This window comes from Cynocephalus volans, chromosome 7, assembly GCF_027409185.1.
Source record: "Cynocephalus volans isolate mCynVol1 chromosome 7, mCynVol1.pri, whole genome shotgun sequence".
NCBI classification, from domain to species: Eukaryota; Metazoa; Chordata; class Mammalia; order Dermoptera; family Cynocephalidae; genus Cynocephalus; species Cynocephalus volans.
In genome coordinates, this window is record NC_084466.1 from 149,042,773 (window position 1) to 149,070,282 (window position 27,510).

Below are 27,510 nucleotides of genomic sequence, written 5' to 3' on the forward strand. Positions count from 1 at the left end.
CTCCCAGCAATTTTCTTAATTATCTTTGTAATTTATTAAAAACCCATCTCAAAGCCCAGCTGGTGAGTCAGCTCCTGGGAACAGCTGGTGCAGGGACGTGGATGACGGGGGAGGGACGGGCTGGGCAGGGCTGCCTTCTGGCTGTTCCAGTGCCTTCCAGAGCTGGCTGCTGCTTCTAGGCAGGACACAGAGCCTCTTGGAACTATCCTTTCAAACTTGGAATATTCAGACCAGCAGCTTAAACTAGCAGAACGAAATGACAGTGGTGACATTTATTTCATGCTTGCTACTACATACCAGGATTGAGGCCAAATGCTTTACCTGGAGGTTTCATTGACTCGTTCCTGGTTGTCTTCCTGAGAACATGAGGCTGAGCAGTTAAGACCAAGGTACCACAGCTACAAGTAGCAGATTAGAGATTCGATCCCAGGTGTGCCGGCTCCAGTGCTGTCCCCCTGCAGCCCCTGAGCTCCGCTCCCTGCCCCACTGAGCCTGCCTGTTCACTCGCACCTCGCTCATACCAAACCCTCCCATGTGGGGACAGTGTTCATCTTCGCGTTTGCTCTTGGAGGGAACAGGCCCCGAGTGGCCAGGGGGTGTCACCAAGCTTGATGACCAAACTGCGTCGCCCAGGTCCTTTCAGCGGCGAGTGTCTGCACACCTTGTCAGTTCTGACCACAGGGACGATCATGATCAATGTTATGCAGATGAGGAGGGAGGCTCAGAGGAGCCAAGTGACCTCCATGAGCCGGAAATCCCACCTTAAGCCTGGGCTCATTCTCCACCTTTCAGCCCAGCCGCCTCCCTGCACCACCGAACACTGTCCACATCACCCATGGCCACACTGGCTCAGCTGCTGGGTACCCCATGCCTTGGGGCCTGGCTGGTTCCCGTGGCGCAGCCCGGGCCACCCTGTTCCTTGCTCCTCACTGACCACCTGTCTTCCTCTCCTTCCAGTCCCCAGTTTTCATCGCCCAAGTTGGCCTCGACCTGGTCTCCCAGACAGAGGAGAAGCTCCTGCAGAGGCCCTGCAAAGAAGTCTTCTCTGCCTGTGTGCAGTAAGTGCTCCAGCCACCTGGCCTATCCCGGCAGGCCCAGCCTCCCTCCCTGGGCTGCCAGGAGAGGGGCCACGCTCGCCCGCCACCTGGCAGCAGTAGGCACCAGGGCAGGTCTTCAGTGCCCCAGGGCCCTAGCCAAGCCACCCAACTGTTTGTATACTTCCCACGAAGGGGAAAAGATACCAGGGTGCCAAGTCCAAAGAAAACATCTGCTTCAAAAGGTGTTGAAAGCAAGAGGCTCTCCAGGCTGTTGAGACCAAGGAATATGCAAAAATTGGACTGTGGGCCAGCCCATGGCTCACTTGGGGGAGTGCGGTGCTGATAACACCAAGGCCCCGGGTTTGGATCCCATATAGGGATGGCCGGTTAGCTCACTGGCTGAGTGTGGTGCTGACAAAAATTGGACTGTGACTGGATGGTTTAGAAATCCTTCCTAGGCCCCCCAACCCCACCGCTGACACCAACCAGGGCCGGGTGGGGCCAATGCAGAAGGGGGGGTCTCCACACCCCATCACCTGTCTGCAGGCTGTTCAGTCGCCCTAAGGGAGAGCAAGATAAGTCGGTGGGTGTGCTCTGTCCCACACGTGCACATGTGCACACATCCCTGCCAGTGAGCTGACACATGCAGACACGCCATCATGCATACACACCAAGAGCCGTCTGGAGCCAGATCACCCCACACAGCCAGATGAGTCTGGGGGCTTCTTGTGATTCAGCCCCATGGACATTAATTGAGTACCTGCTGTGTACCCAGCACTGTGCCAGGTGCTAGGGAGAGACCCTGGTGAGCAGACACAAGCTTGGTTGCTGCTCTTAGAGCTGGCTGAGGGTCAGATTTAACAGTGAGTAGGGTCCTGGCTGGTGACCCTGACCCCCACATTGGCCCATTTTTAGGTTTGGCAAGACTCAGGCCTCCATTCCTGGGCTAGATTGGGCAGCATGGCCGCTTTTTAAAGGGAAGAAGCCCATCCCTGCCTGCAGCCGGGTTCAGACCACTGCCAGGCCCTGCCAGTGGCTTTGCTGGTCCTAGACCAAACCCAGAGCCTTGGCCCTCAGGGGCTGCATCCCCACTCTGCCCCCACCACTCACCACCTGTGAGTTCCAGCCCCTATGTTGTGCTCATTAAGTTTTTGTTCTTGTCTCAGCCTAAGTCCCTTCTTCAAAGAGACCTCCCTGACTCCTGGCGACTTCACTGTACCTGAATTCATGACGACATATCTCTGGGATCTTTTTTTTTTTTTTAATTTTCATTTACTTATTTACTTTTTGGTGGATGGCTGGTAAGGGGATCTTAACCCTTGACTTGGTGTTGTCAACACCGTGCTCTCCCAAGTGAGCTAACTGGCCATCCCTGTATAGGGATCTGAACCCGTGGCCTTGGTGTTATCAGCACCACACTCTCCCAAGTGAGCCGTGGGCCAGCCCTCCTGGAATCATTTTTCTAATGTTTGTTATTTACTCCCTGTGTCCCCCATCACAATGTCAGCCCTATGTCCACTGCTTGTCCCAGGGCCTGGAACAATGCCCAACACATGGCAGGTACCTAATTATTATTTGCAGGATCAACCGATTTCAATCCACCTTGGGTGGAATGACGGGGCCTCTGGCTGGCCGTGCTGCATCTGCATCTGTAGTGAGGCCCGTGTGTTTGCATTTCCTAAGCCTGGGAATGGGCAAGGCCAGGCGTGGGCCTGCTGGAGATAGCTCTGCCTGTCTTCTTCCCCATCGGGATCGTAAAATGTTCGTCCCTCTGTGCCAGGTCTGTCCACGACTACCTGAGGGGAGAACCATTCCACAAATATCTGGACAGCATGTATTTTGACCGCTTTCTCCAGTGGAAGTGGCTGGAAAGGTGAGTCCTCCACGCACCGTGCCTGAGTGTGTACAAATGGGGGAGGCAGGGGTACAGGTTTTTTCTCTTAGAGTTCATGTAAAAATCAGGTACTTCCTGTGGGCCCACGGTTAAAATAAAATTAATTGTCCTCCTCCTGTTAATTAAGTTCTGTGCATTCTAGAAATGCTCTATGTGTATCAAAGCTCACACACACAGAAAACAAACACACATTCTTGCACACATACACACAGCATCTTGTTCTTACTTTTCTGGTTCACCGACTTTGGGAATTCTCTCTGCCAGCAAATAAAGAGCTGCCATATTCTGTGAAATAGCTGCACATCCTTTATGTAACCCGATGCTCTGTCGATGGACATTGAAGTTCTCCATTTTTTGTGCAACTTTCTCTAATTAGTGAGTAGCTTAGTACGTAAATCTTTATGTACTTTTGCAAGTACATGCATAGAAATCCTAGTAGAGGGACCTCTGGGTCAGAAGGCACCTGACTGTAAACTGTGGCAGCAGCTGACTTGGCCCAGTTCCCACCACGCCTGAGCACCTGCTGCCTCTCAGCGTCCTCAAGGCTGTTCTCTGTTTTCTGCCCGATGAGTGAGCAGCGGGGTTTCCTTGTTCATGTTCCTGTTTCTCTAGTAATGGGTGATTGTCTTCATGTTTTATTTGCTGCCTTATTCTCTTCCAAGTGCTCTCGCATGCATGGCTGTGACTTGGTCAGATGTGGCCCTCCTGTGACTGATGAGGAAGCAGAAACAGAGAGAGGAGGTGACTTACCTGTCACCCAGCAAACCAGCAGTGCAGCCGAGGGGGAGCCCCAGTGTAGGTCTTTACAGGACAGGGCAGTGCCTGCATTAAATCTGTGCTGGGCTAAGCTGGGAGACGGTTCCCTGTCCTTGGAGTCCTGGCACTCACGGCCACCTGTGTGCCCCATGGCTAGAGAGCAAGAGGCTACCTGCCTGCCTGTTGTGTTCAGCTCCACTCTGGGCCAGTCCCCTGCAGACGCTCAGGAAGCTGCAGGAAAGGACCCCTCTCAAAGCCCTATTCACAGCCCTGCCTGGCCAGTCAAGAAGCCCAGCATGGAAGCACCCTGCTCTGCAGCCGCTGGATGGGACATTCCTCTGTACCTGACCAGTGGGGTGCCAGAGTGGCTGGGGATGGCCTTCTGTGTCGGCCCATCGACCTCCACTGGCCACCCTGCATGTGCAGACCATGGCCCCAGGAGGGCCAGAGAAGCCAAGAATTGGCCCAAACATCCTGCTGAAGGCACCAGAACCCCTAGCCTGGGTTCGAGTCCTGGCTCTGCCTCTTCTCAAGGAGGGGCCCAGGAAAGAGGTGCTCGCCTCTCCACACCTCAGTTTCTGCACTTGTAAAACAGGATCATAGTGCTTGCTTTGCAGGCTGGGGTGAGACTGAGGTGAGATGAGCGCAGCATGTGCTGGAACAAGGCAAATGCTCAACCAGGGCCAGCTGTTTGGCTGCAGGAGGGGACTGCTGGATGTAGTCATCGTGGTCATCACCATCAGCTTACTCACCATGACTCATGTTGAAGGAGCAGCCGACCTGTGCTAGAGGGCCAATCCTGGTTCTGACGTTCACAGGACCACAGGACTTTCTGGTGGGGATGTGCCCATCATACCCCTCACCCCCAGCCCTGGTCTGTGTAACTCATGACCCTGATCTGTGCCACTTCCCCAGGGTGGCATTGTGGGGTCAGGAGGCAGCATGTGGGCTAGACCCCAATTCCAGCCCCAGCACCTACCAGCCAGGACCGTGGGCAACTCGTCTCACCTCCCAAAGCCTAAGCATTCACATCTGCAGCGTGAGGACAGTAAGAGTCTCGCCTCCTGAGGCCAGTGTGAGGATAATAGGAGTCCATGTGAATGGTGCTTTGAGCAGTGCGGAATGTTCCCATGTAGACCCCCAAAGGGAACCGTGTCCTTTATTCCTAGGAGTTTGACACAACAGCAGCTTATAAAGAGCCCTCATTGTTTCCATTTTACTGAAAACCTGAGGCTCAGAGAGGGTGATGGGTTGGCCCCAGGCCACACAGCAAGAGCCTGGTAAGGCTGGAACCTGAACCCAGTGTCTCTCACTCACATCCTTGGCCCTTAGTCCACCTGGTACTCTAATTTCAATATACTCCTTTGGTTGTGGTCACTGGCTTTCATTTTACTTGTCTGTACTAAGCACATGAAATGGAGAAATGGACATTTTTAATCCAGGCACCGACTGCAGAGAAGTTAAGAGTTCACCCTTTTGAAGGCATTCAGTTTTGGGAGCCAGTAGGGCAGGACCCTGGCCTAGGAATGCCCTAAATGACTGACAGCACCCTGCCTTACCCCCCACTTTTTTTTGCAAACAAGATCGTGGCCTGTTAATGCTGTACTGTTGAAATATTAAAGGGATTTTTTCCTTCCCAAGGTTAACCAAGAAATTCCTGGGAAATTGTATTACACTCATTTCTCCTAGCAGAGGAATCCTGCGGTTATGTCGACCGACTGTTTGTTCTCCATGTATCGTAAACTGTTAGGCCCGGGCGGCCTTCATGTGGTTTCGAGGGCAGCCGTAGGACAGGCTTCCCGGGGCCGCGTGGCAGAAGCAGGCACGGGGCAGGTTTTCTCTCCAGCTGCCAACTGCTCTTGTGCACAGGGGAGATGCAGAGAACGGGTGGGGTCCTGCGGAGGGGCAGCCCTGTGCTTCCGGCGGGGATTGCGCCCCACTGCCTAAGTAACCCCAGCGAACAGAGAAGTGAGTCACAGTGCGTGAACTCAAGACACAGGTGCCAGAGTGCCGTAGACTTTCAGGGTTTATTCTAAGAGAGCAGCCATGGTGCCAATGATGTGATTTCCAGTGAAATCCAAACCCTCTTCAGGACCCAGCAGCCTGAGGATTTTCATGGAAGATTCATTCATTCAAGAGCTGCTGGCCAGCCAGAGGCTTGCCAGTCATTCTCAAGTTGACCCAGTTCTTGGCCCAATTCAGTCTCGCTTCAACCCCCACGCTGGTTAGGATGTTTGGGGGAGGGGGCCTCAAAAATAGTCCTGGAGAGCAAAAGAGCCAATGTTAACCTTTTTGCTGATTATTCATATCCAAACAGGCCAGTGATGAAAAACAAAAGCCATCTAGATGGCCATTTATTTGTTTACCCCAAGAAATACCATCTTTGCCTCATGATCAGAATTCTGTCTGAAGAAACTTTATAAATGGCTTTGGCTGATTCAAATGGGGAGTCAGGGGACTCAAAGTGATTACTAATTCATAAATACCGATTTGGGCAGACAGGATCTGTTCTGGATCTCTGGGGGAAGTACAATAAAGTGTTCCTCAATGGTGGAAAGGCTGGGAAGCAATGGTGAAAGATTACCTGGCTGAGATTTAATGACAAGCAGCCTTTGCCCCTTAACAAGGCCAGGTCTTCAGCTGCAGGAATAGGCCTGGTTCCCAGGGACAGGAAGCACAGCCATCCTGCTAGGCAGGCCGAGCTGTGCAGGTGTGGGGAGGGCTGTGGTCTCCTTCATGTCCTCTGTGGGATGCCGATCCTCTGCGGCTCCCGGCACAGAAGACAGAGCTTCCTTCTGAGTTTTGCCACACGATTTGCATTTGGGAAAGAGAGAGAACCACACGGAAAGGGTGGTTAAGCAGCTTTGGGCTCACATATTTTCAAGCCTTCCCCTTGGCCCTTCTGAGCAAGCGAGGACTGCTCATCCCCAGCCTGCAGGAGCCCCAGGGCTGGTGGCCTGGGATCTGAACACCCAGCCACAGAGTAAGTCCTTGAAGGTCCAATCTGCAGCAGTGATTCCTGGGGGTCCCCAGGGACTGATTTGGAGGTCATGGGATCGCGCCTTGCACCGGCTACCTTCAAAGGCGCCTTTGTCTGTTTTGTATGGGGCCTGAATCTTAACACCATGAGGCCAATGTTGGATTCTTGCTTTTTTCCAGGCAACCAGTGACCAAAAACACTTTCAGGCAGTATCGAGTGCTAGGAAAAGGAGGTTTCGGGGAGGTGAGTGAACATTCACGTTTTCAATTGAAAGTCCTCTACTCTAGTCACCTTACCTGTCCCTTCTAGATGGACCTAGAGTGTTCTGAGTAGGACTTCTCCAGGGAGCCAACAGCTCAGTCCTGGGTCCCCGTGGCAGTGAGGCATTCTTGGTATTTGGGGGCTGGGGACAGCAAGAGCAGGAGGGGGCTGAGCACCCGTGGTCACTTCATGTCTGGATGGTGCTGTCACTATGTGCTGTCACATAGGATTAGAGATTTTATTGTGTTATCTGATCTTCCCAATAGGTATGACAAGCCTTGTTATTCCCATTTTAGAGATGAGGAAAGCTGAGGTTCAGAATAGTTAGGTGACCCAGCCAAGGTCACGCAGCCAATAAGGAGCAGAGCCTTGGTTCCCATTCCACTGAATTACAAAGTCAGGGTTCTCGAGGGTCTCCCATCACTACTCCCCAGAACAAACCTCTCCTACCAGCAGCTGGCAGGAGAAAATCGAGCTGCCCTGAGAAGGGGATGGTATTTGAGGCCATGGCCAGTCATCTAAACACTGGCATAAAGGCTGACTGTGCCCTTCAAGGGTAAGGATTCTCCAAAGGGGAGGAGGAGTGAGGGCAGGGTAGATGGCAGCCGGTTCATGAGGGCGGGGTCCGGGGCAGCAGTGGGTCCAAGGCCAGGCACCATGGGGTCCTGCGGGCCTAGAGCACCTGCAGGGCCAGCCACAGCTACTCTGGCCCCATCCATCCCCAGCCCTGGAGACCCAGGGTCCCGGCCTTGGGGAGCTTGGGGCAGACCTCCACAGTGCCCCCGTGACCTCGGTTTCTTTCTTGCACTGCAGGTCTGTGCCTGCCAGGTCCGGGCCACGGGTAAAATGTATGCCTGCAAGCGCCTGGAGAAGAAGAGGATCAAGAAGAGAAAAGGGGAGTCCATGGCACTCAACGAGAAGCAGATCCTAGAGAAGGTCAACAGCCGGTTTGTGGTGAGTGTCCAGGGCCCAGTGACAGCTCCCTCTTCTGGTGACTGCAACTTCCCTCCCTTAGGAAAGGTGTGGCCCTCCAGTGCGGCAGGTCCCCCTCCCCAGGGAAGTGGATGCAGTGAGAGGAGAAGTACAGGAAGGCAGCCAGACCTTCCCTCCATCACAAAGCACCTTGTGGCCCATCGTGGCTGGCTTGGTCTTGTCACCAGAGCTGGCCAGTGTCTGGCTCCCCTCTGTGTGGAGACTGAGATCTCTGCCAGGACCACCTTGTAAACTCCTCGGTGGACTAAACAAGTCCACCGTGGACGCAGCCAAGGAGCTTGGGGTCCCACAGACCCCCTCAGCTGGTTTCGTCATGGTGGGGACCTTGGCATCAGCATCCTAGAGAGGTGCCATTTTGTTTGTGTACGTGGTGTGAGTCCATCTAGGCGAGGCTGTGCTGCAGGAACGGGTTAGCCTCAGCTCTACTTAGCTGAGTACAACGGAGGTCTGTCACTCCATGCAGTCTGACCAGATGGGCCTCCGTCCTCCATCTAACAGCTGTCCTGCCAGGCCACCCTGCCCTCACTCCTCCTCCCCGTCGGAGAATCCCTGCCCTTGAAGGGGCACAGTCATCCTTTATGCCAGTGTTTAGATGACTGGCCATGGCCTCAAATACCATCCCCTTCTCAGGGCAGCTCGATTTTCTCCTGCCAGCTGCTGGTAGGAGAGGTTTGTTTTGGGGAGTAGTGATGGGAGACCCTCAAGAACCCTGACTTTGTAATTCAGAGGAATGGGAACCAAGGCTCTGCTCCTTATCTGTAGCCTGGACAGCAAGTGCTAGTGTGCTGCACAGGACTTCCCACTGCTTCAGCTGGACTCACATTCCTCCGTGGCTCCCACAGTCCATTGGCCAGAACTAGTCACCACAAGCGACCAGCTAGCTGCGCAGGGCGGGGCGGGGACATGTGGAGGGGTGCACGGATACTTGGCCTGCTCCAAACGTCTCTGCCACGTGTTATAACAAATAGTAGATGCACAGCGTACAAATTCAAACAGCATAGAGGGTACACAATAAAAATAGAAGGCTTCCTCTTCAAGTAATTATTCCAGACACGTTTTCTTCGCGTATAGCCTTTATGATTTTTAGCCAGTGGGATCCTCCTGTACATCTTATGCTGCAGTGTTTTTCCCCTTAAACTGTAGGCCTTTTTCTCTATCCAGACCTATAGCTGCACCACTTTTTTTAAGCTGTGCATCATTCCCCTGAAGAGGTAAACCGTAATCTGTATAGCCAGTCCCCACAGATGGAAATTGTTTCTGTTTTTAAACCGCTGCAAACATTGCTGTGATGTCCATCCTTGAACATCACTTTGGTGTATTTCTGTGAGTGTATCCATAGAATATATTCCTGGTGGAGGCATTGCTGTGGCAGAGGGTGTGTGTATTTTTCATGTGGTGGCTGTTCCCAAATGGCCCTCCAACCAGCTTGCCCCAATTAAATGCCCACCAACTGTGTGTGAGAGAGGAGAGATGTCTCCGTCAGCCTAGTGCCATGGTCCCTCCCCAGGCGGGTGGGGTGGGGGGCGGTTAAAGTGATGCTCAAAGGGGACAGAAGTTTGGGTCTCTGGGTCTCATCCAGCTGCCAGCCTCGTCCAGGGTGAAGGGGTGGGTGGTGTGATGCTGCTATGCAGGGGGAGGTGGACGAGGCTAACACCAGCCATCGTTTGGCCCTAGGCCTCTTTGAGTCCAGAACCTTTCTTCCCACTGCTAGCCCCCTTCAACAGGGACCACTGGTCACCATCACAATGCTGCACATGGAGCCCTCATCACTGAGTGGGCAGTGCTGGTGGGTCCTGCTCAGGGAAGAGGATGCTGTACCTGAAAAACCTGGGGGGGCACATCTCTAAGGGCCATCGGTTTTGATGTCTGGGCTTTCCTTGACTGTGCCCCGTCCACTGCCCCTGGCGGGGAGTCCCGCAATGGCACCTCCTGGAGCCCTTCCTTGCAGTCACCTGGGCGGGTGCGGGTGGAAGAGGGGCAGCGGCAGTTCATGGTGGCCGAAGCACAGTCCCCACAAGCTCATTCATCCTCAGCTGCCAGTCTGCTTCCTGCAGAAATAGCTACAGTTGTTCCTGGCGCTCACATCCAAGGTGTGCGGCCAGCCTGGCCATCCTGGTGCGTGGTGGCCAGCGTTCACCTGTGCAAACTTCCCAGGTGGAGAAGAAGGACTTGCCTCCACCCCAGCACAGCCTACCTCTCACGCTCGCCCCCCGCCTCGGTCCTGGCACCTCGGGTGTCTGGACCCCACCTCTGCGGGTGGCCTCCTTGACAGGGGTCCCACATGCAAAAGAAAGTCTTTGCAGGCTGTGCTTCACTTCCAGAGCCCCACTGGCCCCTGCCTGGCCCACCCCTACTCATCCCTACAGTAAGGAGCTCCACAGCCTGGAGGGCAGCCGAGCCCAGTGTCTCTCACTGGCCAGCAAGCGGCATCTGCTCTTAACCAGCAGATGTGCGCACGTTAAGGCACAGATGCCATCCTGTTAGCATGGCTGGGGCGCCCCCCCTTTGCCTGCTCACCTTGAACTGCTGCATTGGAAGGAGCTGGTATGAGTCCTATCCGCCAGGAGGGGCAGCAGGAAGGGCCCATGAGGCCCCCTTGGTGCCAGGAGTGGGATGAGGCTGCTCTGTCCCCTCCCCAGCTTCAGGGATCCTGAGGCGGGAAAGCAGAAGTGGGTGGCAGTGGCCGCAGACTCACCACAGCGCTGCTCTTGTATTCCCAGGTCAACCTGGCCTATGCCTACGAGACCAAGGACGCGCTATGCCTGGTCCTGACCATCATGAACGGGGGTGACTTGAAGTTCCACATCTACAACATGGGCAACCCCGGCTTCGAGGAGGAGCGAGCCTTGTTTTACGCGGCGGAGATCCTCTGTGGCTTGGAAGACCTGCACCGCGAGCACACCGTCTACAGGTGAGCGGCCCTCCCCACCCTGGGCATCAGGCCTGGCCAGCACCAGGGAAGGTGCAGGTGCTGGCCAGACTCCTCCCACCCTGGAGCCTGCAGCCCAGCAAGTGGGGTGACTGCTGTCCGGTGGAGGGCTCTGGCCTCCAGAGCTTAGGGAAGCCAAGCGTGGGAAATGGTGCTCCCCGAACTGCCTGCTCCTCCAAATTGAGAAGGACAAACCACAATCCCCGGTCCCCTCCACCCAGCGCCAGGGAAGTTCAGTGGAGCCAGGTGGCCATGATCTGGAATCAGCCCCAGGAAGACTTGGGTGGGGTCACCACCCACAAGCAGGCATCAGAGTGGCACGTGGTCACGCCCCACACCACCCTCTGTCCGCTGTGACTCCTGGACCTTGCAGGTCCGGTGTCCAGACTCTGCCCACAGTGAGCAGTGGACCTCCAATTTCCCTCCCAGCCCTCCTCAGAGAATTTTGAAAATCTCTGTGCCCCCCTACAGTTTAAGGAGACATCTGAGTTATTCCATCATTTGTTTAAATGGTGGCAAATATTGATATTTTTTAATTGAACAGTTTCATTAGGGATCCAGTGGACTCTAATTGCTGTAGCAAATTGATTTCCACCGTCATCTGTCTAAAAAACACGTGAAGAGCTCCTTAATGGTGAAGAATTTTCTATCATTTCCTTCTTCACTCCCTGTCCCCATAGGATATTATTATAATGTATATTTCTTTTCTTCTAAAAGTCCTTCATTGATGAGCATATAAATCTCTGAAACAAATACATAGATACATATAAGATTTTTTAAAATTCCCTTTGACCATAAGCCTCTAAGTGTCAAAATAATTTCTTCTGTGGAGTTCCCATTATAATTATCATTAGTAGATCTCATCTCTGATTGGTCCTGTGGGATCCTGGGGTTTTTTACACCTGGAGCAGGGTGCTATGGTAATGTTCAGAAGGGGGAAAAGCTTGCTTTTCTTCTGTGCCTTGGGAGAAGAGCTATTGAGAAAGGGTAGATAGGAGGGGAGAGCCCAAAAGATGCCAGAATGGAGTGTTATCGTGTTAAGAAATCCATACCCTTAAAACTGTCAGCTGGTGGGTACCCCCTGGACAGTTCCGGCAGACCCCTGGGGCACACACATCCCCAGTTTGAAGACCCTTGAGGTGGAGCTCTTGGGGATTATCTTGGGAGTCCAAGAAGGTTCTCAAAACGAGAAATGACATGGCCTTCTCCCCCATCGCATCTCTCCGTTTATGTTTCTGATTTGTTTCATTCAAGTGAAAAGAGAGTCAGAACATTTTCCCTAAGGGTTTGAAAAAAAAAAATCCTCCACTTGATGGCCTTTCACTTAGAAAAAAGAAAAAGAAAAAAAGTAGCCCTCCAAGTTCCATCTCCTCTTCTTCTAGGGAGGAAGAAGACCACGGTGCCTCTGCCCTGGCTCCAACCACTTGCCATGGCCTCGCTGTGGGTTTGGGTTCTGGCCAGTGCCCACTATTGAGCTGTCATCCAGCCCGGTGTCCACCAGTTTATTAAGATGATGGCTCCTGCCCTTATTTGGTATTGTTAACGCATCAAAAGAATGCAATTAAAATAACAACAGCAACAAAAGTATTTTGTAATAAATAAGTATACACAGACACTGATTATCGCTTTGTGAGGCTGTCCAGCTGGATTTGAGTACATTAACTGCTCCCCATGAGGACAGCTGCCATCAGTTAAATAAGCAAAGCTGGTTGGTTGAGAACTGGAGCCTCAATCCAGATGCCGTGTATTGTTTGCCCCTTGGCTAAACTGAGTTGCACACACTCCCGTGGCTGTTGTTTTACCCACAGTGAAGACCTTTTACTAGGAAAACCAGACCCTTCTGCTGCCTCTCCCCACATTCTGGGCATGCAGAGGTTCCCTTTCTTATGACAAAGATTCTGTCATCAAAGAGAAGAGACATTAGGGATGGGATGAGGCAGCCACACCTACCACTGTGCCTTCAGGCTGTGCCTCTCCCGGGCTGCAGCGTAGCTGGAGCTGGGGGATGAGCCAGTCTCCTGCGGGCCCCAACCTCTCCCCTACAATTCTCTCTTCCTAGTTGTACAGCTGGTGCTTTGTTCTCAGCAATTTCTCCTCCTTCATTCCCAGGCCCTGCTGTGCCTTCAGGGCATCCTGAGACCTCAGGGTCTTCCCAGCCCTGGAGGGGTCTGTCACCACACCAGCCAGAAGCATCCTCAGGTCGGTGTATGGACTAGAGCCAGGACTGGCCTTTTCCCAACTTTTCCAGTCCCTCTCTAGGGTTGGGAAGATGCCTACGGCAAACAGCAGCATTTATTTTCAATTACTGGAAGGAGGCTGGTCAGTTAGCACAGTTGGTTAGAGTGCGGTGTTATAACACCAAGGTCAAGGATTCAGATCCCCATACTAGCCAGCTGTCAATCAATCAATCAATCAATCGATTACTGGAAGGAGAGAAATTAGCCCAAGATTGTCTTGACCCAGAGAAACCAGACAACCTGAGCCAAGAGGAGGGAAGGAAACACCCTGTGGCTCCTCAGGCCTGATTGGCCCCAGGGGGTCAACCCAGATGCTGGTATGTCTTGCTGCCCAGAATGTCCACACTCAGGTGCTCATTGTCTTTCCCTTTCAGAGATTTGAAACCTGAAAATATCCTGTTGGACGATTACGGTAAGTCAGAGAGCAGCTCAGGAAATCCTTTTCCTACTCTGTAGCTGAGGTGAGCGTTGCAACCCATAGAGAGCAAAGGGCCTCCCAGAGGCTCTCAGGCACGGGGAGGCTGACCACGGGACCGTGGGAGGGGAGAGAGGACCCCATGCCCCCTCCTCAGTCCTGGGTGCCTGGGACAGCAGTGGGCACAGATAAAGCTCCCACTGGTGGAGAAGCAGTGTGGCTGTCACAGAGACAGATAGCACTGCACCAGGGTCCAGGATCTCAAAGGCACTGGGCACCTACTTAACTTTCACACAACCTCCCCACCCTCATCTTGTCTGTGCAGTGACCACAGTGGGTCTGTCCTGCCCACTCAGAGGGAGGACGGCAGTGGTGAGGATCCTACAGGATGGCTTGAGGGGAAATTATTTTGTCACCTATAGCCAGCTATAAGCGTGTTAGGCACTATCATCTGTGCAGCGCCGCTGTTATGTTTTCTTGGGTGTGAGCCCGCAGATAAGAACAACCACAGTGACCCCCACAACAGGTTAGCCTCGCATACCTGGAAGATAGTTTTCACATCTTTCACCTGACTAGGTCTTCCCATCTCTAGGGAGAGGGGCGGGGCAGCATCCCTGTGCCCATTTTACAGACAACAAGACTGAGGTTCAGAGGAATCACCTTGACAAGGTCACTGGGCAATATCAGTGGGCAGCCGAGAGCAGAAACTAGGTCTCCTCCCAGCATGTCCCAGACCAGGCTGCCCCCAGTAGGGAAAGGAGGATGGGGAGCAGGTTGCTGGTGACCTGCGGAGAGGTCTGTGCATGCTACCGCTTTGTGGATGAGCCCAGTGCCCACACTGCAGTCTCAGAACCATGCCCACCACCGATGTCCCAGGCCCACTGCCGGCACCCACACGCTCTCTTCCTCTTTCCCGCCTGTCAGGCGCCACTGAGCGGGGCATCCACGCGTTCCCAGCCTGGTGGGGTTCTCTGGAACTGGGTCTTACTAAGGTTTAGGCTGGTGGGGGGCCCTGGTGTCCACAGGCAGGGAAGGGCTAGGGACATGTTCCTTCCTGAGGGGTCAGATGTGGCCGTGACCCTGCCGGGTAGGCTGTGGGGAGGCAAAGGCCGAGTTGGAGCTGCCAACACGGTGTCGTCTTGGCCTTTGAGAGTCAGTCCTCGACTGGGAGCTCCGATTCCACTCCAGGCTCGGCCAGGCCAGGCCTTTTCCCTTCTTGTTTCTCCAAAGGGAAAAAACAACCAACCTCCAAAGCCCACACGGCAGGGCAGGGCGTTGCTTCCCAAATTGCTTTGTAACTTTTCCCCTGAAGCAGATTGTTGCAAAATGTCAGGAGAATCTCACATTTCCCATGAAGCAATCCTAGAATCAGGCCAAGATGTTTTAAACTTTGTGACCTCAGCCTTCCAAGAAGCCCGTTAGGGCATTTTATGAGGCAGGTCGGCCAACGTCCAGCCACACCAGGCGTCCTTTTGCTTCTTTATGTTTTGCTCCTAAGAAGTAGTCATTTACCCATATCCTCTAAAACCCAGACTCTCTCAAGGGTCTCGCAATCACCCTAAGAGGGGAGATTGGGGTCCCAGTCTTCATTGGACAGATGGAAATGCTGAGAGCTCACAGACCTTGCCAGTCTGTGGCCCTGGCCAGGGTGGGCCAAGCATCCACACAGCTGTTTCAGGGACCTGATGACCCTGCTGTTCCCCTCAGGCCACATTAGGATCTCAGACCTGGGCCTGGCCGTGAAGATCCCCGAGGGAGACCTGATCCGCGGCCGGGTGGGCACCGTCGGCTACATGGGTGAGTGCCGGTGTGGCCCGTGTGCTCACCACATGCCCAGCTCCCGAGGCTGCCCGTCGGCCTCTTTGTGCCTCAGTGGACAGAAGCAGAGTCATGGTCTCCCACGGGGCTGCTGGGGGGGAAACCTTAGGCAGGGTGGGTGGAGCCACGCCCAGGGATGACTTGACTAAACTGAGCTCTCTGAAGCCCCCAACCCCCAACCCCACCTGTGTCTCAAAGCCAAGTGGCTCTCCGAGGTCAGTAGCCAGAGCCTGGCCTGCAGTGCTGCTGGCGGGAGGCCACGTCACAGTAGGGGTCTGCATGTGTTGGCGGACAGCCCTTTTGGGGAGACTCCTGAGAGGAGGGAGCTCATTAGGAATTGCCCCCAAATGACCGAGCATTATTCTAAGTAGGAACCAGTCTGGGGCTCCCTGCCCTCCTCCCCTAGCCTGCTCCGAGACCATCATCCCCGGGGCTGCAGGAAAGAGACCCAGAGCTAAACCCGGTCCCCTAGAATTTCCCTTCCAACTTGGGGTGTCCCGTGGGCTTCCTCCTGCACACTTCACACACATACCCCCACTTACCCCAGAAAGTAGAGGGGTCCCAGAAAGCTCTGGGGGCCAGGCACATTGCTGCCCTGTGGCCAGACTTGTGCCAATGGCAGGCACGTGGGGTCTGTACTTTGTCTTGGTGCTGGAGGGTTCTTTTCAGATTGCATGACATTAGGCAACATGTGGGGTGCGTGTCTGTGTGTATATGAGTGTGTATGTGCCCATGTGAATACTGATGGGAGACAGACAGACAGATAGATAGTTATGGATGGATGTGCAGGTGGGTGGATGGATGATAGATCTGTCTGCAAACCTGCGTTTGCATCTGCCTGGGCCTTTGCATCAGTCTCCTTTTGCACACAGTGCTGCGTGCTCTGTCTGCCCAGCCTCTGTTGTGTGCATATAGCACATGTGTGGATGCATTTGCTTCTAGATATATATGCCTGATGATGCAGAACTATCTTTTGTGCACTTCTATAGTGAATTATAATTCATTTTATCAAAGTTGTAGGGAAGATATAGTGAGAGGTTGTTTGAATTCTAGATAAATTCAAACAATCTTTAATTTGGGTGAACACACCTTTATTCACTGAAACACATGTGCACAGCACCTACTCTGTGCCAGGTGTCCTACCTGTTACTGGGGACACAGCAGTGAATCAAGTAGATTACATGCTAGTCAGGGAGACATCAAGGGAGCAGAATATTTCCACCCACTGTGGTTAGAGTTCTGAAGCCATAATCAGAATCCTTGGGGAGCACAGAGGAGAGCAATCAGGGCAGCCTCCCTGGAGGAGGTGGTATTTATGGCAATTTGCGGGTAGGAGTTAGCAGGGGAAAGTGTCCCAGCCTTGAAACTCCAGGCCTTCTGCACTCTTGGGTGCAGGACACCCTGAGGCCCGGTGGGGTGAGGGGCAGCGCTGGCCCCACGTACCTGACTCTGTCCTGCCACCAGCTATCTCTCACCCTTCCTTACTCCTCTCTGCCCCCAGCTCCAGAGGTCCTCAACAACCAGAGGTACGGCCTGAGCCCCGACTACTGGGGCCTGGGCTGCCTCATCTATGAGATGATTGAGGGCCAGTCACCATTCCGCGGCCGCAAGGAGAAGGTGAAGCGGGAGGAGGTGGACCGCCGGGTCCTGGAGACGGAGGAGGTGTACTCCCACAAGTTCTCCGAGGAGGCCAAGTCCATCTGCAAGATGGTGAGTTCCTGGTGAGCCAGACGCTGCACTGAGGCTGGTGTCCAGTGGTGGTTCCCCTCCCCGCCCCCAGGCTGTCCCAGAACAGCAAACAGGCTGAAGGGACAGGGCTCAGAGCGTACTGGGGTGGGGGTGGTGCAGCCACCAGGCCAGAGGGGTAGGTGCTCCTTGCTGTGGATGAGGGTGGCCAGTGAAGGCTTCCAGGAGAAAGCCTGGGGTGGGGACAGAGACACCCAGGAGCCAAGAGGCAGGGGGCTAAGGCGAACTGTGAAACCCCCTCACATCCAGCTCCATGAGAAGTCAGCACAGGGCAGGGAAGAGATGGTTCAAGCTGGTGCCCAAGATGCAGAGCCTTTGGGGCAGGCCCCTGCCCTTAACCTGGGGCTTTCTTCTCCCTCCAACTCTGGATCCCAAGGTGCTGGCTTGACACCAGGGGCTGCAGGTGGTAGGTGGTGGTACTTTTACCATCTTTTGAACATGTTATGACAAAGTGTGCCATCCACTAAATGGAATGCTGGTCACACCAGCTCGGGTTCTGCATGACAGCATCTATGGATAGTGAGATTTGACAGGCAGGATACACGTGGGGCATTAGGCAGGCTGCGTGAGCATGGCCAGATTTGGGGCCTGGGGAAGGCAGATAGAGGAAGGTGTGGCAGGAGCCATCAAAAGTGTTGGAGCTGGGAATGGATCCCATGTCCCCTCAGCCCAGATGGGCCCGATCCCAGGGCTGACCCTCAGGCCTTCCTTTGGGAACCAGGCCAGTGGCTTTGTGGGGAGGTAGCCACTTCCTGCTCCTGCCTGGCTCTCAGAACCTCAAGTCCTGCCTGTGCCCCCGGGATGCTCCTCCTTCAGGTGCCCTGCACAGCTGTGCTGGCACCCCCACCACAGGCAGCTGCCCTTGTGCTGGCCACGTGGGGACGGGAAGGGCCTGAGCACCCAGCTCTGCGCCTGCAAGCCCACAGCCTTCCTCTGCTCGGAGCCCTGCTGCACTTGGAGTAGCAGATGGGCAGGCCAAACCTCGGGTAGGTCGCTCTGCTTCCCACCTCTCTGAATCTGCAGGGGCCTTGGGGCAGGCCCAGCAGGTGTATAAACAACCCAAGCTGGAGTTTAGGGAAGAGCAGGCCTGGGTAGTTGATCAAAAGTAGCAAAGATTCTCCTTCCAGAAAACCTGAGGCTGCACTGCTAGCGGCCCCCAGGAACGGCTGTTGTAGCTCCCACCCCCAGGAGGCTCTGCGCCTGCAGCCACCTGCCCTCTGCCAGCCTCGTTCCCCACACCACAGGGCTACGGGAAGAAGGGCTTAGGGCTGCATCTGCCATCTGGCCACATCCAAAAGAAGAGGAGCTGTAGAGCTGTCATTTACATGTGTGAGACACAGGCACACACACACCCATGCCACATAGCCTGTTGGCCAGCCAGGTGTCTGGGGCCTCAAAGAAATCCAGATAGTCCCACAGCCAGAGCTTGGGTAGGGGGTGCAGAAGGAATAATGCAGCAAAGGTCAAGTAAATGGAAATGCAGTGCCAGCCGTGCTTGGTTGTCCATGGTGGGGTATCTATCCAATGTGACCAGACTGGACAAGGGATAGAAGAGGGGGTCCCAGCATCACAAAGTGTCCCAGGTCAGGGTCAGGGATTCAGAGAAGCAAGTCTTGAGAGAACTTGGCAAGGACATGGGACTGCTGAGAGGACAAAGAGGCGGAGAGGACCCTCACCCCCATCCCCCGTCCTCCCAGTCATCCACTTGGTGCCTGGTTTGGGGACTGATCTCCTGCACAGCCAGCACTGGGAGCGCAGCTTGCTGTCCCTCGGCTGCCCCCTGGTGGCCACTGAGGGAGAGGCAGTGGCCAAGCCTGCTGCTCCTGTGGACCTGGCCGTGGTTGCATCAACCCACCGGCCCTTCATCTTTCTCCTATGGCAAACCCACCAGAGGCCTCTGGTCTTGCTCCATCTTTTCTTACAAATGATTCTGGGGTCTTAGGCTTCCAGTCTTGGGCCTCCTCTGCGCCCTTAACCTCAGCCTCTCAGGTCTGGCAGCCAGGCCTGCCCTGTCTCCTCCAGCTACTGCCATCTCAGGACCCCACAGGGCCTGCCTGTAAGGAGACCATGGAGGCCCCTGGGCCCACGGGGCTGTTTCTAGGCTCTGGCAGCTCCAATCAGTCCTGCCTGCCCAGGAAGGCTGCTCCACAAGTGGCAAGGAAGCTGGTCTTTGGCTCCCAGACTCCAGCCCCCATTCTATCTTGGCAGCCACAAGACCCACTTCCCTGTCCCTGCGTCCAGTCCCTATGTCCAGACCTCAGCCTCCACCTTCCTGATGCCCCTGCTGAGTCCCAGCCATGAGCCTGCCCCTCCCTTCCCAGCTCCCTCCCTCTGGCCCTTCAGCCCTCTTGGTCTCACAGGCCCTCCCAGCCTAGTGTAGTCCTCCTCCTCCTCCAGAAAGTCCGCTCTGCCTGCCCCACCCACTCCAGCTCACACCTGCTCTCCCTCTCACTTCTCCTGGTGTATAACTCATGTCACGGTTGCAAATCATTTACCTGATGCCAAGGCAGCTCGCAGGTGAGGATTTTGTTCAGCCTGCGCAGTGTTTTAGAAAGAGATGAATGGTAGGTTAATTGCCAAGATTTAAAAATGAAGCCTCCCCGGGCCCCTCAGCTGGCAACCAACTCACATTCCTCTGATCCCGTGCTGTCTCAACTGTATTGCCTCAATGCGTCCTCTGAACATGGTCACCCCCATGAGTCTGAAAGGTCCTGAAGGCAAGCCCCTTGGTGGCATCCTCTGCCAGCACAGGGGTCTGCACTTAGTAGGTAAAAGTCTACAAGTTAGTTGAGTAAATGAATGCAAGAGACCTACAGATCCAGTTCTTGCTCTTTGTTGTTTTGCCAGTAGCAGAAGAGGTGACACTAACTGCACAAACTTTAGTGGGAACCTGCCATTCCCCATGCACTAGGTACCCAGTCGTGGGGAGAAACAGACAAGGTCTCTGCTCTCTTGGAGGATGTGGGTGTCTAGTCACTCTGGGAATGTGGGGCCATACCTGCATACACGGGCTCAGGAGGCAGCCTGGAACAAGAGCTTCTCAGGGTGAGGCAGTGTCCATTGGGTGCCACAGACCCTGTGGAGGCTAGAGGAGGGATGTCTGGGAGGACTCAGAGACACATGAGAAGGATGACAACCACAGGCTTTCCGAAGCTTCTCTGCCCCCTGACCTCTGGGCAGGAGGAAAGGACCAGCAGGCATGGCCTCATGGGGCTCTCTCTCATCACAGCTGCTCAACAAGGATGCAAAGCAGAGGCTGGGCTGCCAGGAGGAGGGGGCTGCCGAAGTCAAGAGACACCCCTTCTTCAGGAACATGAACTTCAAGCGCTTAGAAGCCGGGATGTTGGACCCTCCCTTCATTCCAGATGTGAGTAGCCTCCCCTCACCCCAGCAGGCCTGTGCCCAGACTGTCTCCATGTGGTGCCTCAGCGTCAGCTAATGCAGAGCAGGAGGCTGTCTCTGTCTTTGTGGGACCACAGAGTGCCCACTGCTCCTTCCTCCCAGGCCACTCCCTACCAGTGAGCTTCATGCCAGGCAGTCAGATGGGGATGGGCTGGGAGCCCCACACTGGTTAGCCTGGGGGACCTGAGCACTTCCCTTCTAAGCCTCGGTCTCCTCACCTGTCCAGTGAGGCCAGTGACACCCACTCCCCTAATCGGCCAGGGACGTTTCACGGTGAAATGAGAGCAGAATGGAGAGAGCTTTTACAAGCATTGAGGACCACCACATTCAGTTCAGCTTAACTAGCATGCATTGAGCACTTACTGTTTACACTAGGTTCTGGGCCCAGCATAGCAGGGACAGTGACGGACAAGATGAGGCCCATCCCCTAGCACCTCAAATCACAGGGAGTTGCATCTTCCCCGAGAGGTTCCCCCAGTTAAGGCAGAATTGTCCAGACTAAGAAATAGACCCCTAGCTGGGGGTGGGGTGTTGGGATGGGGGCTGTGGAGGCCACAGGAGCAGTGGTATGTGGGAGCCGGCTTGCTTTGTCTCACAAGAGCCGGTTATGCACGTCTCTGCCCAATTCCATGTTCAGTAACTTCACATTGGTAGCTTGCAGTAGACCACGGTGGCAGTATTTACACCAGAGCAATCAGCAAATGCTACAAATCAGGGCTTTCCCATGCCCTGTCCCCCGAACCAGTTGTTAGCCATCTACCAACATGGCACCACCTAGAGGAAGGGGGACAGTGCTTGGAACTCTGGTGTGCCCCTGCTGGTGAGAATCCCTGGTCACCTGTGGCAGGGCAGGAGGGCAGCAGCAAGTTTGGGAAGCCAGGGCCCTGCTGGGTGCCAGATAGGGTCCATGGCAACCGCACCCCTGGCCCCATCCAGCCAGTTATGGCATCAGTGTTATGCAGATAACTAGGGGATGCTTTCTGGGGAAGAAGGGCTCATTGAGCATACAGAGTCAAAGTCAGCGAATGCTACAAGCTTCCCCTGCAGGTGACCTTCAGAGGTGGTAGGGAGATGCTGTTTACAGCATTTGCTCCCGCCCTGGTTGCCCATTCAGAATCACCTGGGGAGCATGAAAAACTCTAATCTTTTTTTTTTAAAAGATGCCCGGCAAGGGGATCATCTTGACTTGGTGTTGTCAGCACCACGCTCTCCCTAGTGAGCTAATCAGCCATCCCTACATAGGGATCCGAACCCGTGGCCTTGGTGTTATCGGCACCACACTCTCCCGAGTGAGCCATGGGCCGGCCCTGAAAAACACTAATCTTGGATCCAGTCACCAGAGAGTCTGGAACCAGGCCTGGGCATCGGGATTTTTAAAACCTCCCCGGGTGATTCTACTGTGCAGCCAGGGTTATAGGAAATGCAACCAACCAGGAGTTGTTTGTTTTTAGTGTTGAGGGCTTTGGGAATGACCACTACTTGATATTCCTGGAAACTACGTAGGGTGACCGCATGAACATTGCAGTGGGTTACTGGGTTAATGTCCTGCATTAGAGATGAGGCGGGCACCCCAGCTGGGGGTGTGACAAAGGTTCAGACCCCACATGCCCTCCTCATAGCCTCTGGGCTACCTATTGCTATAATGATGGAATGATATTAGTCACGACACAGGAAATATTTCTCGACCTCCCAGCACACTCAAGGCCCTGTGCCAGGCCCCAGAGGGACCCCATGGTAAATAAATCATTTGGTTGCTTCCTTCATGCATCTTACAGGCTGTAGAGGAGGAGAGGTGTCAACAAGCACCCCTTAAATAGAAGCAGAAATCCGAGTCACGAGAGAACAGAACAGGAGGCGGAGAACACGGGTGGCCGAGGAGAGGAGCGGAGTTGGCCAGGGCCAGAGCTGGGAGGACAGCGTTCCAGGCCATGGAAACAGCTTTTGGAAGGAGATGGCTTTGATAATCAGGGGGACCAACCATCGTGGCTTGCCAGGACTGTCCTGGTTTTAACACTGAAAGTAGTCCGATGTCCTGGGCCAACCGGGATGGTCAGTCACCCTGGGTGTGACCCTGTCACCTTGCAGGGGCATTAGGAAGACGAGGTAGCAGAGCCCCTCACACGCACAGCTCAGTGTGGTGCGCGTAGAGCAGGCCACCACTCAGGTCGCTGTCCTCTTCCAGTGCCATGGTGCAGGGTACTCTGTGTCCCAGCAGAGCACATGGTGAGTGGAGGTTGCAGGCCCTGGAGCGTGAGCCCCTGTGAGCTGGGGGGGCTTCGCCCCTCAGGCCAGCCCTCCCCTGCCTCCTCCTCCCCTAGGCCCCACGCCAGCCTTCGAGGCTGTCACTGTCCTCATAACCCATCAGTGCTAATAGCACTTAATCTTTTTCACTTCCATTAACTCTATTTTTATTTATTTATTTTTGGCAGCTGGCCGCGTTGACTCTTTTTAAAATCAAAATAAATGTATTCCAAAGGGAATTTTTCCAAGGAAATAATAGTCATGAAATGGTGGGTTTTGGTTGCTAGATAAATTTCGGTTCCATTATAGATTTTTAAAATACTTCCTTTTTTTTTAATGTTCATCTGCGTGCCGCCTGGGGCCTGCTTCAGGGCTCGACCTGTGCAGTCACCTTGGGCTCCTCACTTGGCTTGATGCCCTGCTGCTGCCATCTTGAAATTCCAGACAAGTTTTCAATGTGGTCCTGCATTTTCATTTTGCACTGGGCCCTGCAAATGATGCAGCTGGTCCTGATGGCACCTGAAAGTCTGCCGCAACCCGCAGCAGAGCGCACCCTGGGCTTGGGGAGCTAGAGAAGGTGGGTTGCCCAGTGGTTTGCTGTGCTGCATGACCTTGCTCTGGCCTCAAGTCCTCTTTGGAGGAGTGAACCAGAGGCCCACACCTGTAGCCAGTGACACCCCTTGTCCAACAGAGATGACTGTGAAACGCTGCCACCTTCCTGAGTCTGTGGTTTTAGGGTAACCAAGAATATCTGACAGGGGAGTGGGGATGCCCAGAGATGCCGAGGAGTGTGAGCTTAGAGACAGAGGTGCCCTGTCTCCCCGCCTTTAGCTCAACCTGGAGAGAGACCGTGGGATGACCTGTGGTATGTGTGAGGGGTAATGGCAGGAAGAAACCCTGGACGGGGCATCTGGACACCCCAGCTCTCACTTCACCCCGGCTGGGGGCCCCTCGGCGGATGGGAGAGAGGGCAGCACAGGTTCTGGGTGTGGCACAGGGATGTAGGAACCACACACAGGGCCCCGCGTGACCGAGCCCCCTGCTCCCCCAGCCGCGTGCTGTGTACTGTAAGGACGTGCTGGACATCGAGCAGTTCTCCACAGTGAAAGGCGTCAACCTGGACCACACAGACGATCACTTCTACTCCAAGTTCTCCACGGGCTCCGTATCCATCCCCTGGCAAAACGAGGTGAGCGGGTGGGTGGCCCTTTGCTGTGAAAGGCAGGGCACGGCCAGTGACCCACGTGCAGCTGAGGGGTGTGGCGAGGACTGACAGTGACTGCTGGGCCTGGTAGCCCGGGTGAGGGCAGCGGGTCAGAGCCGCTGCAGCGGGAATGGGAGGCCTGCAAGGGGACGCTCTCGAGACGCGCGGCTGGGAAGAGAAGACAGAATGGGGTGGTCACTGGAGGCGTAAGTGGGATGGACTTGGGGAGGTTAGAACCGATGGGGATGGGAGGGGGACAATGGGACAGAGGAGGTGATGGAGACATGGACTTGGAGCAGGAAGATGAGGGCACCCCCAGTGCCTTCTGTCTGCTCAACAAAGGCAGCATGCCAGGCCACCCATAGCAGGCAGGGGCTGTGCCACCACGGGGAAGCCTCGCCTTGTCCCCCGTGAGCTGGAGGATGGGGGCAGGGAAGGGGCAGGCACCCCAGATGATGGCCCGCATTTCCACACGGCCTCCCCAGATGATTGAAACAGAATGCTTTAAGGAGCTGAATGTGTTTGGACCTCATGGTACCCTCTCACCGGACCTGAACAGAAGTCACCCTCCAGAGCCGCCCAAGAAAGGCCTGCTGCAGAGAATCTTCAAGCGCCAGGTGAGAGACCATGGCCGGCTCTGAGCCCAGGCTCACTTCCAGGTGAGGCAGGAAGTCCTGCAGTGGAGACCAGTGTGGCAGAGCCCCACCTGCTTGAGTGGCTTGGGGCACTGGGGCCAGCAGCAGTCTAGAAGGGTTTGATGCCCAGTGTGGCTGACGGGGTCCCCAGGGCAGAAGGGGCAGGTCAGGCCAGAGTCAGCCCTGCGTCCAGGTTTCTCAACATTGATGCTATTGGCATTTGGGACCGGTTAATTCTTCGTCATAGGCGCCTGTCCTGTGCACCACGGGATGTTCAGTGGCATCCCTGGCTTCTACCCACTAGATGCCAGGAACACCCCCCTATCCCCAGTGGTGACAGCCAAAAGTATCTCCAGACATGGCCAAACAACGCTGTGGGGCAGGGGGGCAAAATCATCCCTGGTGAGAACCACTGCCCTGTGTGGCCCTTGTAAAGACTCAGGTGATGTAGATAGAGAGTTAACATAATAAGGAACTGGTGAGAAGGGAGAACTGGTGTTGGAAGGTGATCCCCGCAGAACGTGGCTCCTGGGGTGCGCCCCCATCGTCTGATGCAGTGCCCTCCAGCTGGCAGCCAGAGGAGACTTTGACCCTTGGGAAGAGCTCGTCTTCCCCCAGAGCCCATCTCTAGAGTCAGGGTTGGTGTGGCCAAATGGAAGAAATGCCCGAGAAGGGCCCGGTGGGCCTGGGAGAGAGAGGGAGAAACCGCGGACCCCCCACCCTCGCCACCTCCATGAAGGCAGCCACAAGAGCATCCTCTCTTGGCTTGGCCCTTCAAGAAGCCATGGCCCAGTGTTCCCATCTTGGAGCCTGGGAGGCTCCCTGTCATAGTTCCTCACCTTCCGCCTCCCCCCAAAGGAGTCAGCTCCTGTCTCCAAGAGGACAGAGGGAGGAAGCAGGTGCAGCTCTAGTCCCCGAGCCCCTAAAATCCCAGCTCCCTCCCTCTTTGAAAACAAGGGTGAGGGTGGCTGTTTATGGGGCTTCACTGTGGACTGGGCTCTTGCCAGGAGCTTTTCAGAGGCTTCACCTATTTAATCTCCACAAAACCCAGGACTTCCCTCAACAGTTCATTCATTCAGCCAGTACGCATTGACCCCCTCCAATGTGCTAGGCTATTACTTACGGACTTGGGACACCTCTCTGCCCTTGGACATCCTAGTGAAGTGTGAGCACCAGCCTGTGCTGTCATTGCCCCATTTCACAGATAAGGAAACCAAGGCTGCGAGAGACTAAGGAACTTGCCCGATGTCTCACATCTGGTGAGCCCGCGTGGAGGATCTGGGGATAAGAGGGCAGGGAACACAGGTCAGGCACATGGAGAGAAAACGCAGACTGAGGCCCCTGGATTTGTGGTTTTATCTAAAAGCCTCATGTGAGTTCCCGTCCTATTCCATAATATACTCCTGTTCATATCATATAAAAATATAACTTTTAAATGCCTCCATCAAGGAAAATTGAAGTTCCGGAAAGAAATGACCTCTCCCCTCCCCCGTGTGGCCAAACCTCCCAGAACCCACTGTGCCCTGGAAAGAGGACTTGCTGTGGGGGTCTCACAACCAGGGTTCAAATCCAGCCCTGGCCCTTCCTGGTTGTGTGGCAGCTTATGAACCCTCTCCCAGCCTGTTTGACCCCCTGAAAAATCAGGGTGGAAATACCCACTGGCCAGAGTCATGAAGAGGACCCAGTGAGGTGGCAGATGGTGGCCCTTAACATGGTACCTGGTGTCTTTCTCCTGTCCTCCCTGCAACCTGAAGGGCCCGACACCTGCGGGGAGGCTGAAGGGGGCCGGGAGGTGTAAGAACAAGCAGCTGATCGTCCCAGGCATACGCGGCCTCCTTGAAGAAGCTGCTCGTGCCCCACGCTACAGGCGAGGACACCAAGCAGTGGAATAACTAGCCATGGTCCCCAGCGGGGAGTGGCAGATTTAGGATCCCAGCCCAGGCATTAGTCAGGACTCTAACTCTGGGCCTGTAGGCTTAACCAATACAGATGTTACCCTGATTTGGGTTCTCTTAACTCCGTGGCTCTTCCCGGGCACCAGATATAGCCTTTGCCCAAAAGGGCTGCTCTGGACTTGGGTCTGAGCTGATGGGAGCAGCCGCTTTCAGAGCCCCCTGGGACGTGCTGGCCCCGGGGTTCGATTCTACCTAAATCTGACTCTTGCACTCTCTCTCCGTCCTCTCTCCCCCACCCCAACCCCAGCATCAGAACAATTCCAAGAGTTCACCCAATTCCAAGACCAGTTTTAACCACCACATAAATTCAAATCACGTCAGTTCAAACTCGACTGGAAGCAGCTAGTTTCAGCTCTGGCTTTGAAGTCCACGGTGGGACCAGTCCAGACCCTTCTACTGGGAAGCGGAACTTGTGACCCGCAGAGCTTCCGCTCTGGCTGGGCAGCCGGGGAGCCCTCCAGGAGCCGGGAAGGCAGCCGTCCACCCCCTCGACGTAGAGCCTCGAGGTTTCTCAAAGAAATTTCCACTCAGGTCTGTTTTCCAAGGTGGCCCCCAAGCCGGGGTGGATTGGATTTGTCTTTGGCGAATATTGCAATAGAAATCCAATTGGATACAACTTGCACGTACTTTAATAGCGTCATGACTAGAACTGAACTTTGTCTTTATTATTTTTAAAGAAAAGTTTTGTAAATTTCTCTATTGTCTCAGTTTACATTTTGTATATTTGTATTTAAATGAAAGTCAGACTTTGAGGATGTATATTTTCTGTGCAGCCACTGTCAAGCCATGTGTTTTAAGACATTTTAGGGGGGCAGGGATTTACCAAAAAAAAAAAAAAAAAGTGACTCAAGACTTCCAGAGCCTCAAATGAGAAAATGTTTTTATTAAATGTAGAAAAAGATTCACGTTTCACCTTTAAAGGATCGGTTGTACTTACCTACGTCCTTCTCTATAACCTTTTCCTCACGTTGGTATCACCTTTCTGTTGGCTTGTAACAATCTGATTA

The 27,510-nt window shown here is 54.5% G+C and overlaps 1 protein-coding gene across 1 annotated transcript in view; it reads left to right on the plus strand.

Annotated features, from left to right (window-relative positions):
* Nucleotides 1-27,099, plus strand: part of GRK5 (G protein-coupled receptor kinase 5) — a 211,859-nt gene extending 184,760 nt beyond the window's left edge. Inside the window, exons 5-16 of the mRNA XM_063102394.1 lie at nt 958-1,058; nt 2,818-2,910; nt 6,847-6,910; nt 7,742-7,882; nt 10,642-10,832; nt 13,462-13,499; nt 15,210-15,299; nt 16,822-17,030; nt 20,296-20,433; nt 23,761-23,898; nt 24,399-24,530; nt 26,751-27,099. Coding sequence (XP_062958464.1) covers nt 958-1,058; nt 2,818-2,910; nt 6,847-6,910; nt 7,742-7,882; nt 10,642-10,832; nt 13,462-13,499; nt 15,210-15,299; nt 16,822-17,030; nt 20,296-20,433; nt 23,761-23,898; nt 24,399-24,530; nt 26,751-26,849 — 1,434 coding nt within the window. The 3' untranslated portion in view covers nt 26,850-27,099. The remainder of the gene's footprint in view (nt 1-957; nt 1,059-2,817; nt 2,911-6,846; nt 6,911-7,741; nt 7,883-10,641; nt 10,833-13,461; nt 13,500-15,209; nt 15,300-16,821; nt 17,031-20,295; nt 20,434-23,760; nt 23,899-24,398; nt 24,531-26,750) is intronic.
* The last annotated feature ends 411 nt before the right edge of the window (nt 27,100-27,510 follow it).